Here is a 19344-nt window from a genome sequence, read left to right as displayed (position 1 = left end):
ATTTATAGATATTTATAACAAATGAGTGAAAGAATTGCTGAATTTAACGTTATCTTTAAATGAGATATTTTATTTTCAATTTTTAATAACTTTTAAAATATACATTTCATTCAATAATTATTATTATTACTAACCAAGTTCCGCTACCAGCAGTATTGCCGTGAATTTCGGTTGTGTTTAATTTCTATTTATCAATTTATTACATGATATTCCTGAATTCCTGAACAAAGTGCATTTGTATATTAAATTGTGACAGGCATCAAAACAGTTCTATTTTAATAGCCTTTTTTCTATTCTGTATTTTGTATATATGAACCTTCCTACCGAGGGAATCGAGCTCCCTAGCATAATAATCCATTATATGTTGTTAATCTATTTCAAATTATACTTTGTGGTTTATGGTGATACAATTTCACTTTTTATTTCTTCTCGTAAACTGCGTAAATAATCAGCAGAATCTTTCTTATCTTACAGCAATGGTAGAAAATTAAGCAATTAAATATTTAATGTAGTAATGAAAATAGCTTAAATTACTTTGTGATAGTAAAATTTATTGTTAAAAATTATGCAAAACATTTATTTAAAAAAATTGTCAAAATTTCGGAAAATATAGACAAAGAATTCTTCAAAGATGTCTTTTGATGAATATCAAAAGGCATTTTAATTTTGTTAATCTTCAGAACATAATCTTGAAAATTTTAAAATTGTGCAAAGATTAGTTTTATGCAGTAATATTTCTAATATTTCCAGAAAATAGGACTAAAAAATGAAGAAATTCTGCTTAATTTTTAATTGTAATTCTAATTAGGAGTTTAAAAAAGGCACTTCCCATTCCTCCAAAGCTCTAAATATAGTAGCCTTAATTCAAACAGTGAATCCTAGTGAGCCTAACACATAACACTGAGAATGAAATTAAATATAACATCTTGTTCTGTTTCTGAATAATTAGGCTTTTTTCTCTTCAAATAGAATTATTATTATGGTGTGTTTATTCTTTGTAAAGAGAAAAAGACTACAAATACAATGAATTCATTTATTGGTAAAATCATTTTTGGAAGGAAAATGGTACATCTTTCATTTTATAAATTTCATTTCAAATGTAACAGTAATTTTTAATCATTTGTACGAAATGAGCTGCCACCCGAAACGGTACAGAAATTTCAGTTTTCTGTTTATATAATTCACACATACTTTTATTAAACTTTCTTAATTTACTTACAAGGAAAATCTTATATATCGATGCGTTAAAAGCAAAATTCAGTGTCACAGATACTGGAATTTAAATTAGTTCATATTTTGATTTTAGAGCTCCTTTAAAATGTTATTTTTCCTTTAACACGAAAAAACTCAAATTCTTATTCAATAAAAGGGATTTTTTTAAATAATATAGTTATATTTATACATGTATATACACAAATTCGTTAACATCTGAAGAATCTGAAGAATATGCATTTGCAAAAGGAAGATTGGGGAAAATATCGTTTACTATTTGCTATATTCAATGATATATGAAAACAAGGATAGTTAAAGACTAGAAAAAAAATTTTTCAAACACATTCTAAAGTTAAAGAAAGATAAACACTAAATAATATTTAAAGATTTTTATTATTTCTCTTTTTCGTATTGATAAAAAAACCTAAGTGGGGAATATTTTTTTTCATCAATATCTGTTTCTATTATTCACTTTGAATCATTTTTCAGTTTTTCAAAATCTCTCGATAAAAATGAATTAATTTATTAAGAAATATTTTATAATAATGGAAAGAACCCGAATAAAATATGTTAACAATTTGGAAACTTTGAATATTTATAGGCATTTTTTAGGAATACTAGCAAGGTTTCACATTTATTCCTTTCATAGCAATTTTTTAAATGTTCCATTCTTTTATTTGACTATCCTTTCATAAACTTGGGAGAAATTTAAGATTATCCTGAAACTAATGTATCTTCAAAATGATCGAATTAGCGTACCAATTCTGATTATGAAGGAAATTGACTTAAACTTATATTATAAATTTTATTAAAAAATTAATAAAAAAGGAATTTGCTATTATAGTGTTCGTTATGATATATATATATATATATATATATATATAATAAAAACTTTAAAATAGTTTAATTCATGCAAAAATATTTCAAATATTTAATATCTTTTTTTGTAGTTAAACACTCATTTGGTCTAATTATATTTTCCTTGCAATTATAAAACTTCAGAAATTCAAGTCACTCTTTGGATGGACAATCTTCGTTAAAGAAAGTCTTTCTATAAAATATTTCAATTCATATTTCGAATTGTTTTTCACCCCCCCCCCCAATTCCTACGACATCTTTACAACATCATGAATCATCTCATCTTTAAAATCCAAGCGGGCTTTAGAATTTTGCTAATTAAGGTAAACCTTTGTTCTTTAGTAGAATTTCCATAACATTTCAACGGGATTCTCTTGAGAATATAATGAAAAAAATTCGCCAATGAAAGATCAAACATTTATGAGGATTAACTTAACAAAACTAATGACGATAATAGATTTCGGATGATGAATGAATGAATAATTCATAGCTAATAACGCGCAAATGGCCACTTATGCTCTTTGCACCAAATTAAATTTTCTATTATTATTTTTTATAGTAACGGTACCATTTGGAAGTAAAAAGATGTTAAATGGAAAAGGAGCCAAAGTACTTTTTTTTCACGTTTTTAAAAAAGAGTTACAGCTTCTTCAACATTTCGAGCATTTTAGATCAAACAATCTAGAAAAATGTAGAAGTTTTTGAGTGAAAAATGTTTGACGTTTCGAAATGAAGAGTTATCAAGTAATTGAAATTTTTATTTTGAAGTTGTTTATTTCAAATGCTAAAGAATTTTTGTTATTGTTTCTGTCTTCTTTTGTTATTGCCACGTGCAAGCCCGGTGTTCGAAGACAGCCGGTTTAAGCCTGGGGGGGGGGGAGCGCCTCTTGTTTCTAATGTAGCGCCCTCTCGGGCCAAGAGAACGACTTTAGCTACACACACACACACACACACAACCCTTTTTACAGGGCGGCCTTCATTCACGCCTTTCATTCACTCATCCACAGATCGTAATTTAGACTTGAATCAGAGAACTATCACCTCTGATCCAGTACCCCCAGTGGCATTACTCTCGACATGGAGGACTTTGTGACCACGACAGATTTATACGCGCGTCAGCCACCAAGCACGCGGAGAGTCCTCGGCCGGCGGGGTTCGAACTCGCAACCTAAGGGACGCGAATTCAACGTTCTACCAACCAGGCTATCCAGGCCTTAAAGAATGTTTAGTTTTTGTAATTGCTATTGAATTTCTGTGAAAGAAAGGTTAAATGTAATTAATTTACAAGGATATATTTATCGCAGAGAAAGAGTTCTCTGCGATATTTACTTTATTGAATTGAAAATGAGCTGTCGTTAAGATTAACAATATATACTTTAAATTAATTAACATTTCAGTAAAAATATACAAAATGAAATTTCTTAATTAATTTAAATAATTGTCTTTTTCAATTGATGATGGTTAAAATTGCAATAAATTATATTTTTCAAAGGCAAAAGATCTTATACTTTTCGAAAGAGACCATATAGAAATTTATTCAGTTAATAAAATTTATCATTGGAAGTATATGGCGTTACTGTTTTGTATGCTGGTATTCTGATCACGAGCAAAAATATTTCGACAGACAAATTTAAAGGATTTTTTTTTTTTTTTTTTTTTAGTTGAGTGTAGTTTTTGCAAGGACTCCAGATCCATTCAATGACAGCTCACGTTGGCAGATTGAAGAAAACTATGGGAAACCATATCACCATTGAATGATATAAAATCTGATCCAACATATTTTACGGCGTTATACGGAACCAGATGAAATCATCAACCCATTAAAGTATAACTGAATTTAAAAGATAAATTTTGGTAAATTTTTTAAAGATAATTACGATGTGAAATTCTAAAAAAAATGTCTCCTTTATTAATTTTTTAGAAAAGTCAAAATATTGGTGGAAATTTATTAAATTTTTTTTTCTATATATATATTAATAGACATTTTTTTAACTATAGCAAAATTTTAAAAAAAAGAAAGAAAAGAAAAAGAAAAACGATTTTTTTCCGAATTCCTTGCATTACCGCAAAAATAAAATAGAGCAAAAAATTAAAATGTTGATTCTTTGATTTCAAATTCTGGCCAATAAGTAACAAATGCCAGTTGAAAAGCAGGAGCAGCAGGAGTTTGGAATGGATATGTAGACAAAGCAAATAAATAAAAAAATAAAATAAAAAAGCGTCTGGTTTTGCGATGGACATGAAGTGCAACTGTCTTGTGAATTGACTCTGGGTATTTATAGGTTAAAAAGTGTAAGGTTCAGATATAGAATTAATAGCACAGAACATTTATGATTTTTTTTTGAAAAAACTTCTTTTTGAATATATCTACATTGGAATGGTATTCAGGACTATTGAACTCTGCGTAAAACTACATTATGTAGCTTTGTCTGTACAGTCAATATGAGTTGTCACTCACTGCAAATTTTCCTTTTTGTTATGATAGCAGATGGGTACAGCTCTTAATCTTTGTACCTTGCCATCGCTGGGATTGATGCGCTTTGTTCATGTGGAGGGATGACATCTCATTTCTTCTTTCTAGTGTCTTTTTGGATACGTAAAGTGACGGCGGGTGGAGAATCATCCCCGCAAGTATCATCCGTGCTGCTGCCCCTTCCTCTTGAAGAGGAAGGGTCGTCTGAAACAGAGCTCATATCTGTGTGGCCCATGCCAGAAATGCTGGACGAATTGGGAGTGGGTACAGTCAGGAGTAGGGGAGCGCCGTTCTGCTGGGTGACCTGGTATGAGACAGAGGGAATGGGTTGCGAAGGTCCCGCACTGGGCTGGAAACGAACTGTAGGAATGGGCTGCAATAGAAAAGAATTATTATTCATCCCATAATGAAAATGTACATATTCTTTAAATTATTAAAAAGCGCATAAATGTTAGAGAAAGCGTAAAATGTATTAAATATTAATAACGCCATTTCTCGAATTGTCTACTTCAAAGACTTATAATTTTTATTCACTAAAGAAATAAATTGATCTCGTTAAACTGTCAATCCTAACCACTGATCTAATTTCACCAATTTTCATTTCGTATAAAAACTTATGATTCCTAGATATGTTTCCGAGGTTGTCTGCCGGCTGCCATTCATCATGTTCGAAAATAATCCCAAAAAGCAACTTCATTGTACCTTCTGTATAAAGAAAATGGCAACAAAGTTCTCCCTAATCACAGCGCCAATTTTACCAATTCTTATTTCATTTTCAAGCTTATGATCCTCTTATACAACAAAGATAATTGTTTGCCCTTCAACAACACCTTTTATTAAGATAAATTTCTCACACACTACTTAAATGTACCTTTCCTATGGGAAAAACCTTGATAAGATTCTTCAATCTCAACTACTGAATAGATTTCATCGATTTTTATTTCATAGGAAACCTCATGTCCCGTAGGCGTGTCATCAATGGGCACCTATCCTCACCATTTCACCTCTTTCATTTTCAGGAGATATCGCAAAGTAAAACTTTGCCAGACTTCTGAGCCTCAATATTAGAAGCGGCATCTCCAATCAATTTTCCCGCTTAGCAAGTATAACTAATCACTCATAATGTTTCAATGGTTATTGCGCAAGTGTAATTTAAAATGGTACTTTATTTAGCATAATAAGATGTAACTCATGATACTCAATGTTTATTGTGCAAGTATAATTTAGAATGGTATTTTATTTGGTGAAATAAATAAGGTGTCATCAAAGTTGGATGACACTGCTAAATTAATATTATTAATATAGAGTGCAAACAGTTGGTCATCAATTGTGGCAAATCCTATTTAATTTTCAGAAAGTAAATGTAGAATTTTGAATTGTTACACAGGGTGCTGCTGAATTCGATTGACAAATTCAATAGGCATCAAGAGGATTAAGAATCACTACATAACATAGGATCTCAAACGACGTTTAGTAGGGGAAAATCGCAAAAATACAGCGTGCCCAAAAATTGTTGGAAGCTGTAAAAAATTAATAAAAAAATGATGTGTGAACTATGAATTTTTTAAAGTGAGAGAACATTTTAAAAGCTATTTTTCATGTAGGTAACATGATCCAGGGAGTCGTTAACTACTGAAAACAACAAAAAATTGTTTATAACTCTTATTTCTAAAAATATTAAAACTTGATGAAAAATAAAACCTTGAAAATATAAGGAATTTTATGCTCTTTAATTTTATATAAGCATGTAGCATGAAAACATAGAAGGTTCTAAGATGTTGAAGAAAAATAAAATGTGTACCGGGAAACATCGCTGCAACATCGGTACTGATGACTGCAGAGGGTGTTGTCCAATTCGAAAGATAAATTCAGAGAGTTGGTAGAAGGCATTAAGGATATGAAAAATCACCATAAAACATAGGGTCGCAGATGACGTTTATTCGGTGAAAATCGCAAAAACTGACGTCGAAAAGACAATGAATTTGGTGAAGAGAATGAATGACTCTATGAATGCAAGGATAAGTAAGAAGATAGTCGAGAAGAAGAAGCCTTTTCGTATGTAAATTTTCCATGTGTTTGAGGAAAATAAAAGCAGCGAGAAAGTATTCATTAAGAGCATTGTAGAATTGACGGATGTTTAACTTCATTCACAAACAGCATTCAGATTTCACGAATGGCGAATATGCAGATATGCATTTAACTTACATTCGAGCGGATGTCAATAGACGCCTAGCACAAAGAATGTACCAAGTGCAATATACGAGGAGGCGTTGTCCACATCATACCATGTTTTCAAACATCGATCATCGGCTGTGGGAGAGTAGATCCTTCGAAATAACGAAGCTAAATGCAGGACAAGAACTCAGTGTGAACTTACTTGGCGTAGAAAACAGAATTTTGCAGCACTTTATCCCATCAGCAATCACACGATCACTTGCAGCTGAACTGAGTATTCGATACGAAACGTAAGGTTATGCCTGCTGAAAACATGCAACCCTTCCACTTGAAGAAAGTCCAACTCCTGTGTGATAATGATTACCCAAGATTACTCACCCTTGATGCTACACAGGAAGATGCGCCCTTTTCTGCTAGAGTTTTATTCTCAGATGAAGCCTGCTTTACGACAGAAAGCGTCTTCAACACGCACAATGCGCAAATCCCATCACTATCTCATCGAACGTACAACACAAGTTTAAAATTAACGTGGTCAGGGTCATTTATTGGAACCGTATCTTCTGTCCAAATCCATCAGTGGCGAAAAGTACAGTATTTTCTTGCAGCATGTCCCTCCGGATTTACTGCAATACCGACAATTGTATGCCAAAATATTTGGTTAATGGGTGATGGTGCACCATTTTAGTTGCATCCTTGAAATCTGATATGTTGTTTGCAAATGAAGTTTAAGGACCATCAATTATGCAATGTTTATTAACGAATACTTGCTCGCTGCTTTTATTTTCCTCAAACGCTTGGAAAATTTACATACGAAAAAGCTTCTTCTCGACTACCTTGTTACTAATCCTAGCATTCAAAGGGCCATTCTCTACTACAGGCCCATTATCTTTTTGAAGTCTGTTTTTGCGATTTTTATCGAATAAACTCACCTGTGACCCTAAGTTTTAGGGTAATTTTTTCATCTCCTTAATGTCTACTATCACTTCTCTGAATTTATCTCTAGAATTTGACAAAACCCTTTGCAAACATTGGTACCGATGCTTCAGCGGTGTTTTCAGGTTTTCAGGTAGTTTTTTTTTTTTTTTCGCATATCTTACAACCACCCCAGTTTTCATACTACATGTTTATATCAAATTAAAGAACATGAAATTTCTCACATTTTCCAGCTTTAATTTTTCTTCAAGTTTTAATATTTTTGCAGATAAGGGTTATAAACTACTTTTTAGTTTTCAGTCATTTACGACCCTCAGGATTATCAAATCGGCATGTTACCTACATGACAAATAACTTTTAAAAATGTGCTTTTACTTAAAATAAAATTCATAGTTCAAACATTATTTTTTATTTTTTTTATTAATTTTTTACAGTTTCCAACAATTTTCGGACTCCCTATATTTTTGAGATTTTCACCTACTAAGCGTTGTTTGGGACCCTATGTTGTATGGTGATTCTTAATCCTCTTGATGACTACTATCTCTCTCTGAATTTGTCGGTAGAATTCGGCAACACCCTGCATATAGGAGTAATTTCCTATTTATGATAGACCTTTTTTCTGGTGCTGGTAAATTATTTCGTACTCATAGAGTAATTACTCCTGAGTTTGCCATTTTTATTAACAGAATAATCGAAATATAACAAGCCAAAACCTTTAAAAACTATTTTACGAATGCAGAAAGCATTTTTATACATTTTATATAAATTACATACCACCATCTCAACATGAACTCAGTTTTTATTATAATATTTTTTAGAAGAAAATATTAAAATATTTTCCTGTTAGAATAGTTTTTTTATACGGTCTCACATAGTCTTTTAAGCTGGGAATGAATGACCTTAGAAAACCTACAATTGCTTTTCTGAGATGCCTTGATAAAATTTGATGGCAGCTTCTCAATATACTATTTTCAATTGAGAAGGACTTGAATACTGTACGTATAAATGACTGACAAACATTATATTTATTGAATAAATAACCTTCACTCTATATTTGTACAAGATTGTGAAAAATCGATAGCACACTAACACGTCTCTCCTGTTCGGCAAGTTCATATCGTTTACTTTGATGCTCTTCGAAATAACTTAGCTAAAAGTTTTTAATTTCTGAGAAAACAATCCGAGGACTTCCAGTTATTATTCATTAAGTGTTGTATGTCTTGATCATTCTTAAATTATTATTTTTTTAAATTTCTCTAACAATTGGTATGTTTTTGTTTTTGTATTAAACGCAGAATTTTTCCTCAAAGGTCAGTTAATATGATTTTTTATCATTCTTTTCTTTTAAATATCTTTGTCTTAAAAATATATCGCTTAATAAAAAGAAACATCCAATTTAACGAGTGCTTACTACTAATTTCTTTGGAAAGAAACATTTATAGAAGCATTAAACATAAAAATGTCATTTTCTATTATAAATGAAATGTTTTTGTTATAATACTTTAAATTTTATTTCGAACAAGAATTTATATTTAAAAATATTTGAAATATAATTATTACTATATTCTTTACATAATCAACATTATTCATTATTTTCAGGAGAATAATATGCATAGAATGTATTTATTAAGATTCAGCGCTTTATAAAAATGTGATTTTCAGCAGTTCAGTTCATAATTTCAACAAAAGTTTTTTTATTGACAGTTAATCAAAATCCAGCAAAGATATTACTTTAAAAGTGTTGAAAGCAGATCAATATTTACTTTGAAGAAGGCATTTTTTTTTCATGTGCATTAAAAAATTGCTCTGGCAGTTGGAAATGAAGTATCAGAAGAGCGATTTTTCATTTTAAGTAACTTTTATGAAAGGTTCATTTTTTTTGTATCTGTGCAATTATTTTGATATTTCACTTTAAATGTTCCAAGTGTCAAAAATTTTGAGCTAAAATAACAAGCAAAAAAGTTAGCAAATCGTTCAAAAAACAAAATTTTTCTCTTCTAGGCGTAGAAATCTTGCTTGAAAGAAATCGAGAGAATCACGGAAAGGGGGGAAGGGAACAATGCCCGACAATTCTTCATTCCTCGGAGTCTCATTAAGCTGTGGCAGATGAAAAAGTGCCTCTGACAGAAGCAAGACGACTACTCAAATCCAGACGTTGGGTCTGTCAGCCCTTTTTTCTTATCTAAAGACATGCAGTCACTTATTTTTCTAAAAGAATCTTCTATGTTTGTCTCCATTAGTAAAAAGTAGAAATTTTGCTTATTTGCTCAAAATTCTTTGGTCATCTTATTCTGTCACTTTACAAGAAAGATGCCTCCCATAGCAATTTCAGATTTTTTTTTTGTTTTTATTTCATACTGCGACAAAAATGTTTATTATTTTATTTTGAAATATTATTTCTGATTCCGTAAATTTTTTCGATGTAAAAGCTAAAAATTCTTAAACCTCAACCCCTCAGTACTGAGAGGATTTTTTTAAGAGAAACTTTTTCTTACTTGGTACAGTCTCAAGAAACGTAATAAAATATATTATTTAACGGTGGAGTTTCTGAGGTGGGATACAAGTTCTCTGTAAACAGCTAATAATATTGATTGAGGAAAGTTTTTCTTCAAATTTTATTTAATAAAAAGTGATAAAATAACATGTTACAAAATCTTGAAATTTCTGTTTTCTTGGTAGTTTAATTCTTCGGACTTTGCTTGTTGCCATAACCAAAACGTTTGGTTCTCAACCCTACCCATTCTCGAATTTCGACTCTTTTTCCATTTTGTAAGTAGTTTTAAATAAAGACCCCAAAGTTTCTCAATTTTTTTTGCTTATAAGCAAATAATATGAAATAAAAAAAATTGGATTTACTTTTAAATTTAGTTTTTTTAGATTTCAAAATTTTTGCTATACATGGATTATAGTTGCTCAATATGACAAAGTAAATGAACGGGCCTAAAATAAAAAGATTAACAAAGTATTTATTTAAAATCGATGCATTTTTCTGCTCTTTCTTCTTAAAAAATCTTAATATTAATTATTTGGTTGTTTTTGATTGAAAACAATAATTATTTTGGATTTAATTGGTCTATTTCCACTCCTTAATAACTATCGCCATCACTAACGTCCCTGGATTTCTCTCTTAATTTTTGAAGTATCCCGGATTGATAGTCATAGTTACTTTTGACAATAAGATCTGTGGAAATTTTTCTTCGCTGGCTTCAGTTAAAATTAAATAAATCCCACAAGTATATCAATAATTCTTCTCAAAAATTTTGTATAATATTATTTTCAATCCGCTGTAAAATTCTGGAAATGTTTCAAACAGTATCCTATTATCTAAAAACTATTCTTTCTGATGAAAAATAATAATAAAATTGAATAATAATTTTTACAAATCAAACAGAATGAGTCAGAGTGAAAGATGAATTGTTATGGCTCTAGAACCAGTTATGGCTGCGTTGTGTTATGTGTTGAAAAGAATTAAAAACAATAATATTCAATAGCTAAATAGTAATACCTACTTGAATAAAATGTTGTAAATAAAATTTCAGCAAACAAGAAGCCCGGAATTTTGATATTTAAAACTATGGCTTTTCTTTTGGAGATTAAAAGCTGTGGTAGCACATATATTAAGGGTGCACTGCTGCAGCACTCCCTGAAATATTTTAGAATTTTTTAGTTTGTTTCAAATAATATTAGCTAGCTTTTTTACCCTGAGGATTAGTTATTCGATGAAAATAATAATAATAATAACTAAAAAGCCAGGAAGGGAATCAACAAATGGAAGAGACATTGGATTAGGCTGCAACGCAAATATCCCTGTAAAGGATCAGAATTCAATCTTGGCAAATAGTTGAAGGATAGCTAAGATACAGAAATTCGACTAATCTACAATTTCTGCTCTTGAAATTTAATAAGAAACAAGGAGAAAAGTTTTATAAATGGGGTTTGGATTCGATTGTTTGATGCTCTTTCTTTTTGACTCTAACAATATTAAGCCCAAATCAAACATTCAATAAACCTAAGAAAATTGTGCATACGCAATAATATTTTCTGCTTTTATTACAAATTCCGTATTTATTAGAACCTCAATAAACTTCAGAGGGTTTGGTCAACTAATAGATGAATTTCTTACATAAAGTAAAAACGGCCGTTATTGTATCCAAATTATTATTATTAATAATAATCTATGGCATTTGAAATACAAATGAAAGAGCAAAAAAATTAGCATCAACAATGATTTGGGGGCAACGGAAATAGAAAACGATAAAGATGTTCGAAATTGGATATAAAAATGATAATAATTCATTGGTGTAATGGCAAGTGAATTTGAATGTCACAGGAAAAGAAATCGGATTTCTTTCTTTCAAGTACCCATTGACAGTCTCATTAATCATTGCTCAAAGATAAAATTGAAACAATGTTAAAGAATATTCTTGAATCTCGATATTCGCGTTTTCAAAAACTGATTTGTTTCTGAAATACCCGTTTCCAAAATAGAAATTTATAATTGCCTTCAACTTGTCGAGTACTTAGTTCAATATGATTGATTAAATCAGTGCACTTTTTTCACAGGCTCAGTGAAAAAAGTGCTTTCACTAATTATTAATAACAGCGTGGCGGAGAGAGGGGAGGAACTACTCTTCATTTAAAACTCTCAGAAGAAAAAAAATTAAAGATTTTTTTTTTTCTTTTTTATAGCAAGAAAACATTGAAAAGAATTCGAATTTTTTGATAGGAGCATGACAATGCTATTTAATAATATTAACTACAAGGCTTGATTGATTTTTTGCTTCCAGAATTAAGAGGTCAAAAGAAAAGTAAAAAGCAAAACTCATCAGATATAATGTAAGCGTTTGAGCTATTTTATTGCAAAAAAAAAAAAAAAAAGAAAAGAAAAAAAGAAAAAAATTCGGCGATTTTTCTATAAAACCCTTAATAAAATAACCTTATATCTTTTACATTTAGAATAAACAAACAAAGCGTTTTTTTAGATATTTTTATTTTTCAATGAAACGGAAAATATCTTTAAAAATATGAAAGGATTGCGAAACAATTGTTTAAAAAAAGAAAAGTATTGCAGTTTAAGATTTGAAAAACGTAAATTTTCATGAATGTTATTTGCTCTATTGTTTAACCCATTATCTTTAAAGTTTCTTTTAATTATTAAAAACTCTCAATTTTTTCATGAATGCTTTATTTACTTTCTTTTGTTAGCAATAAAACATCAACCAAACTGCACCATGCATGAAAAGCTGTCGTGTAAGTAAACAGAATTTTTCGGCTATCAGTCATAGGTAACCCTGAAGACTACACTTTGTTTCTTGCCTTCCGTTATCGCAATGGCAATCTTTCAGAAATCTCGAATTTCTAGGCAAGGATGGAGTAACTCCTCTGAAGGTTATAGACATAATGAAAAAGTACGTGAAAAAAATAACTCATGACATTTTAAACTTTACTTATTCATTTGAAAAACTATTACTGCCAGAAGCTTTCATTTCGCTTTATCACACACAAATCACTCACTTTTATCGCAAGTATAAAATATCATGGGCATTTTTTGAAAATGTGAATGAAAATTTTTCAGGGAAAATACTGGAAAGCTCATTGGAAAAATGAGACAAATATTTCCGAAATCAGATTCACATTCATTCGGATGGTGACAGAAATTAAGAGAAGTTAATATCTGAGGCACAGTTTTAACAAATAGCTACCACCACTTTCTTATTTTCTGTAAGTGAAACTGCAAAGATATTCCTTTTAGGATATATAGTTATTTAGTTAGCTTAAAACATAAATAACGAGCTTAGAAAATAAAAAAGACACTTTATAGCAACGCTGAGCGCTATTCATGACAATCTTACTTAAACAAATTTTAGGAGCAGAAAGGGAACACACATCAAAGCTAAAATTAGCATTAGAAATAAATGAACGAAATACTCCACTTTGAACCTATTCATGTCGACTAAAGTGAAATAGAATGCCGTCTTATTGGGAATGAAAGATGCCTGAAGCAGTCAATTAAACGTTTTGAAAAGAATATACGAATGAGGGAGTGAAAAGCTAAAATGAGAAGTAATTAGATGTAGAGGAAAGAGAACTGGCAAAACTTCATTAACTACTTGAGAAAGTTGAGCAGCTTGGAAAACTTGAATTCTAGAGGATTCAAGCTTAATTAAAAGAAGATGGGGCTTAATTAATAATACTCATTAGTCTTAAGCGATGTCTATGGCATATTTCTGCAACAAGCCTCGTATTCAGATGTGACGGTATTCTCCATTGCATAAAGCTACGTTACATAAAGTAAAAATATTCCCATTTTTGACTCATGAAATTCTGTCTCTAGACTTTAGAGGATTTCAACATGTGCATTGTCAGTGATACTGTTTATTGGTAACAAGTGCATAGAGTTAGAGGGGGGAACAACTTTGCGTAACTTGTTTGTATTATACTACTTAAAATAAAGAATTTAAAATTTAAATTTTAGTTTATATAATATCTATTCAATTTTAGCTTTCACTATATATAAATAGTCAAATAAAGTGGATTGTTTTTTTTACAAAAGAAAAATTATGATCGCATTCAAAGTGATTCATGGTAAAATATAACTCGTACTTTGATAGATCACATTCTCATGTAACTTGGCTCATAGTGTTGTTCATATTATCCAGACTGCAATCACGATGAGAACTAAAAAGAACCTAATCTCAGCTGTGTATCTTTGAGATTCAACAATAATAAACTGTTGTCCATGATAAATTTGATTTTTTTTCTTCTAACCTTTCTAATAGAAAATTTTGAGGGTGTCTTTATAGTCAGATTTTATAAATAGTCAGATTTTGAAATCCTTTCGTTTATCCGTTGTTCACTTTCACCACTTTGCGTATATACTCTACTAAACAGAAGCACTTCTCAAAAGATACTCTTCTAGTCCAGTATCGCACATCATAATTGAATTTCTTTTTCTAAGATTTTTTGAAAACATTAATTGCGAACTAACATTGTTAATTTAAAGTTAAATGTGTTAATAATTCTCTAATTGAAATGTTTTTTTTCTTTTCAATGCATATATATTTTTTTTCATAGTTTCATTACCAGTATTTTTACATTTCTTGTTTTCGTCCGATTTTCTCCGTAGATTATATTATAATTTGAAATAGAACATAATAATTAATGCCATGTATCTCGGACCAATAATCCATGGTACAAGATATAGGTACGTTCTTTCTTACGAAAGGTGATACTTTGTGGTTCTAACATTTGGTAAACTTTACAGATTATGTTTGAACTTACTAGTAACATATAGCTTTAAAAATCAAATTATACTACACAAACTGAAATGTACCAGGAATTTAAAATAACTCTTGAAGATTGAGAATAAGCTGATGAATGCTGATTTAAAAAATTTCGTTTCTACATAAGATAAAAACAGCTGTGCTAATAAACAAAATCTGAATGGTAAACAACAGGTTTCTACCTCATGACGAGTATAGCTTGAAATAATTCAATTGCTCGCTACAAGATTGTAGTCCATATAGAATCAGGAGTCATTGATTCAAAGTGTGTTTGTCTAAGGTACAAAAGACTTCCTACTTTAAATTATACTTTGTTTATAAAAAGAATTATTTAATTAAAACAAATTCAGTATCTTTTTTCCTTCGAAATAATCTTGCATAGACTTTAAAGTGTTTTTGCAGACAATTACAAAGGAAAAGTAAGATTTAAATAAAAGTGATGTATATCAAAACTAAATTTGAAAAGAACTATTTTTTTAACAGATAATTATCACTTTTGTCCCCTATACTCATTTCGAATTTTTTTTAATTATCGGGAATTATATATATATATATTTAATTTTGCAACTTCTTATAAATGAATAACAAAACTGCTAAGGTTCTTTTTTATTATCGAGTAACATTTGAAGCAAAAAAAATTTCACAGGATGTTTATTAGCAAATGGTTAAATATTGCAAAGATTACATTTCAAGCCTAACCATTTTCCGAGAGCTATGGGAATAATATTATGAAATGGAAAATCACTTGACTTACCGGACAATTTGGCGTTTGCCCTGCCCTTCCTCTACCTGATAGGTACTGCTGATACTGGGAGATGACGCACACGACGCAATACACCTGAAAATAAAGAGGAAAGAAAATATTCGGAAAAAAACCATTTCGAGGAATTTTTTTTAAACATGTTGTTTCTTTTTAAGGAAACGTTCGTAACGAGCTTTTCTACAATGAAAGAAGAGGCATAAAAAGGTTATGCGCAGAAAGGATTCTGCTGCTTTAATTGAAAGCTTTCAATAAGTTCGTAATTATAATCGATGAATTTTATTACAGAATGTAACAAAACCGTAGAAAAAAGGAATTAGTACCTTTGCAAGGAATTCCCTGTCTCCATTTAGAAAAAATTATTATTAAAATAATATTTCGAATGTTTTTTTCGGAGTTTTTTGGAGGAGGAATAATGACCTTTTTCTCCTTCTACTCGCAGGAAAGCAAAATGAAAATTGTTCATGCTATTTAATTTTTTTTCCTTAATTCTGATGCAAACCTAGATTGCAAAAAAGAAAAATAATAAAAAAAAAATCTGAAAACCGGCTTTCAATAAATAATGTAAGCATTTATTAATTAGAAGTAATAAATTGAGGAGTTTTCGACATATATTTACAGATTTTTCTTGTTTTGATTTGTTGGATTAATATTTTGTACAAGTCTACTCAGAGGCAATCGGAATAAACTTCACTGTTTTGATTAGTGAAGAAGTAATATTGGAACACAAAAGAATATAAATTCATATTTTCACTGCACCTGAGTTCAATACAATTATCAATTCAATTTAATTCAATTATTAATACCTGAACTGAATTATGTGTAATGATACTATTAAAAAAATGAATATTGTACGACGATGAATAATTGAATATGACAGAAAATGGTATATTTATAACAATTCATCGTTATCTTGAAAGAAAACGAGTTAAGATTACATTACATAAGTTTAAATATAATAAAAGAAGAAAAATATGAAATTTTATTTTTCTTATTTTCCTTTCATTATATTTAATCTACGAATTTTGTTCCAAGTTTATTATAATTTTAATAATAATTATTATTATTATCTAATTTACAAAAAATTTTCTCTTTATTTCAAACACAGTAGCATAACGTTAAATTATTGTACTGTTTTTTTTAACCACTATCAATTCTAAAATAATTAAACTATGAATTGAAAAATGCTATTTGTAACTTTTATTATTGTTAATTTGGAACCGAATTTTTGATTTGTGTTTTGTTCCTATATAGAGAACCTCAAAGTCCGATCTATATTTGCCATTCGGGGTCTTCTATTATTCCAGAGATTTAACCGTGCTAGATATCAGTGGTATAATATCGCTGTTCATCTTTCATAAATTTTTGAGAATCTCACTTTTTTTGTTGTTGTTTTAATCGAGCAGAGTTTCATTTGTGTTTTTCTGTACAAATATTTCATTATGTTCACTAAAAGAAATAAAAATGTTGTTTCAATGAGCTAGCTTGAAAAACAAGACTGCGACAAGGTGTAATCTTCCTTATAAAGCCGGATTAAGTGCTACTGAAACATATTTGAAATAATTTAAGTAAAAAGAGGGGAATTACTACATGAATGTAGTAATAAAGGAACGTTTGTAGAATGACATAATACAGTTGCAAAAAATACATATATTTTTGATCAAGATGTATCTAAATAAATTATAACAGCCTATAGTTAGTTGCGGATTTAGATCATTGATACTTTTGTAAAAAGCATTACATTAAGCATATTTTAAATTTATTCTACTGTAAAACTGATCGTCGATATATTTCTTATATTTATTTACGACTTATATATATATATATATATATGTGTGTGTGTGTGTGTGTGTGTGTGTGTGTGTGTGTGTGTGTGTGTGTGTGTGTGTGTGTGTGTGTAGTGAAAAAGCGAAATAAGTCAGAACAGGAATTAACTAGAGAAAACGCGTTTTAACTGACAGCGCTAAGGAGAAACTGAATTAACTAGGGAAAACGCATTTTAACTGACAGCGCTAGGGCGAACCTGAATTAACTAGGGAAAACGCGTTCTAAATGCCAACGCTAGGGAGAACCTGTTTTCTGTAGTTATTTCAGGAGTTGTCCAGTTGAAATCATATGAATCTAGATATCTTGCTTGTAAAATTCTCAAACCAAACGCAAGTAGTGTAGTTTTATTCATGCTGCAACGTGCTTGTGCTGTTAATTTATTCACAATGAGTGAAGGAAATGTTAATGTTTTTATCGCCAAAAAAGAGAAAAATAAATTTCCTGAACAATTACAGGTTTACGTTAAAAAAACAGAATAACTATAAAGCTATTATACATGATGAATACAACACTGTCTTATCTGAGGTTGAAGAAGCAAAATCTGCCGTTAGCAAGACTTCAATTCAGTACTGCAAATTAAAAAGGTTTGACATTCTTGAAACCTGTGGAGCAAAACGTTAGCTTCTACAAATGAGCCCATAAACTATTATCTATCAGTTGAAGAAATTTTTGATGCTATCGAATTTGCACATGTGACCATAGGACATGGAGATAGAGACAGACTTAAAATTGAAAATTCAAGAAAATTTGCTAACATAACTACTGAGAGGACACACATTTTTTTTATCGATGTATGAAAAAGGTCAAGAGAAAAAAAATGATAAATAAATAAATAAAAGGAAAAGGTTTGGTTTCTAAACCTATTATTCACTCAGAAATGAATAGACGCTGCCAAGTGGATTTGATTGACATGCAGATAACGAATTTAGGTTTATTATGGTTTACCAGGAACATTTAACAGTTTGTGTTACTACGACCACTTCAGAGCAAAGGAAAGGAAGAGGTTGTTTTGCTCTTTGATATATACCTTCTTGGAAGGTTGATATCTTTTTGATATTAGGGGCTCCTTGTATACTGTAATCTGATAATGGAAGAGAGTTTGTAAATTGCGTTACAGAGTAGTTATGTACGTATTGGCAAGAATTGAGGATTGTTCACACAGGAAGATTGAGGAAACACAGATTGAGGAAACCACAGCACAGCCAGTCGCAGGGTTCGGTTGAGAGGGCCAACTAAGACGTAGAAAATATGTTGGCTTCATGGATGAAGGATAATCAAATTACAAAGTGATCCAATGATCTTCGTTTTGTCCAGTTCATGAAAAACAGAGCTCTACATTTAAGAATTAAACAGTCACCATAAAAATCTATGTTTGGGATTGAACCAAGAGTTGGAATGACAACCTCAATCTTGCCATCAGATATTATAAAAAATATCGAAGACGAGGATGAACTACAGAAAATTTTCGAGGACATAAAAACAGAAGAGCAATATACTGAATAAACGCAATCAGGAAAGCAATGCTTGCTAATAAGTCGGCCAATATTTTTCTAATTAGAGAGGAAGCCAAAGAAACTTTAATAAGGCAAGCCAGACGAATAAAAAAGATCTCCGATGTAACACATCCTGACTTTGATAGGAGGTAATGTCGTTGTTCCCATTCGAGCTGTTGATAGAGTAAAAGCTGTTTTGTGAAATCTCGTCGGTGTAGTGCTTGAAAAAAATTAAGATGGCCTGTACAAAATTGGAATGGGAGATGGAGTTCTGAAAAAACTGTATTCGAGGTAAGAAATGATATTTAAACTTAATTAGTTCAATATTTA

The 19344-nt window shown here is 30.3% G+C and overlaps 1 protein-coding gene across 1 annotated transcript in view; it reads right to left on the bottom strand.

Annotated features, from left to right (window-relative positions):
• Positions 1-4379: 4379 nt before the first annotated feature.
• The window catches only part of LOC129968431 (uncharacterized), a 134437-nt gene continuing 119472 nt past the window's right edge, over positions 4380-19344 (bottom strand). Inside the window, exons 6-7 of the mRNA XM_056082292.1 lie at positions 15689-15772; positions 4380-4916 (exon numbers count right to left, since the gene is read on the bottom strand). Coding sequence (XP_055938267.1) covers positions 4635-4916; positions 15689-15772 — 366 coding nt within the window. The 3' untranslated portion in view covers positions 4380-4634. The remainder of the gene's footprint in view (positions 4917-15688; positions 15773-19344) is intronic.

Source organism: Argiope bruennichi, chromosome 1 (genome assembly GCF_947563725.1).
Source record: "Argiope bruennichi chromosome 1, qqArgBrue1.1, whole genome shotgun sequence".
Classification (NCBI taxonomy): Eukaryota; Metazoa; Arthropoda; class Arachnida; order Araneae; family Araneidae; genus Argiope; species Argiope bruennichi.
The sequence above is the reverse complement of the archived record's forward strand: the minus strand, read 5'-3'. Positions and strand labels throughout refer to the sequence as shown.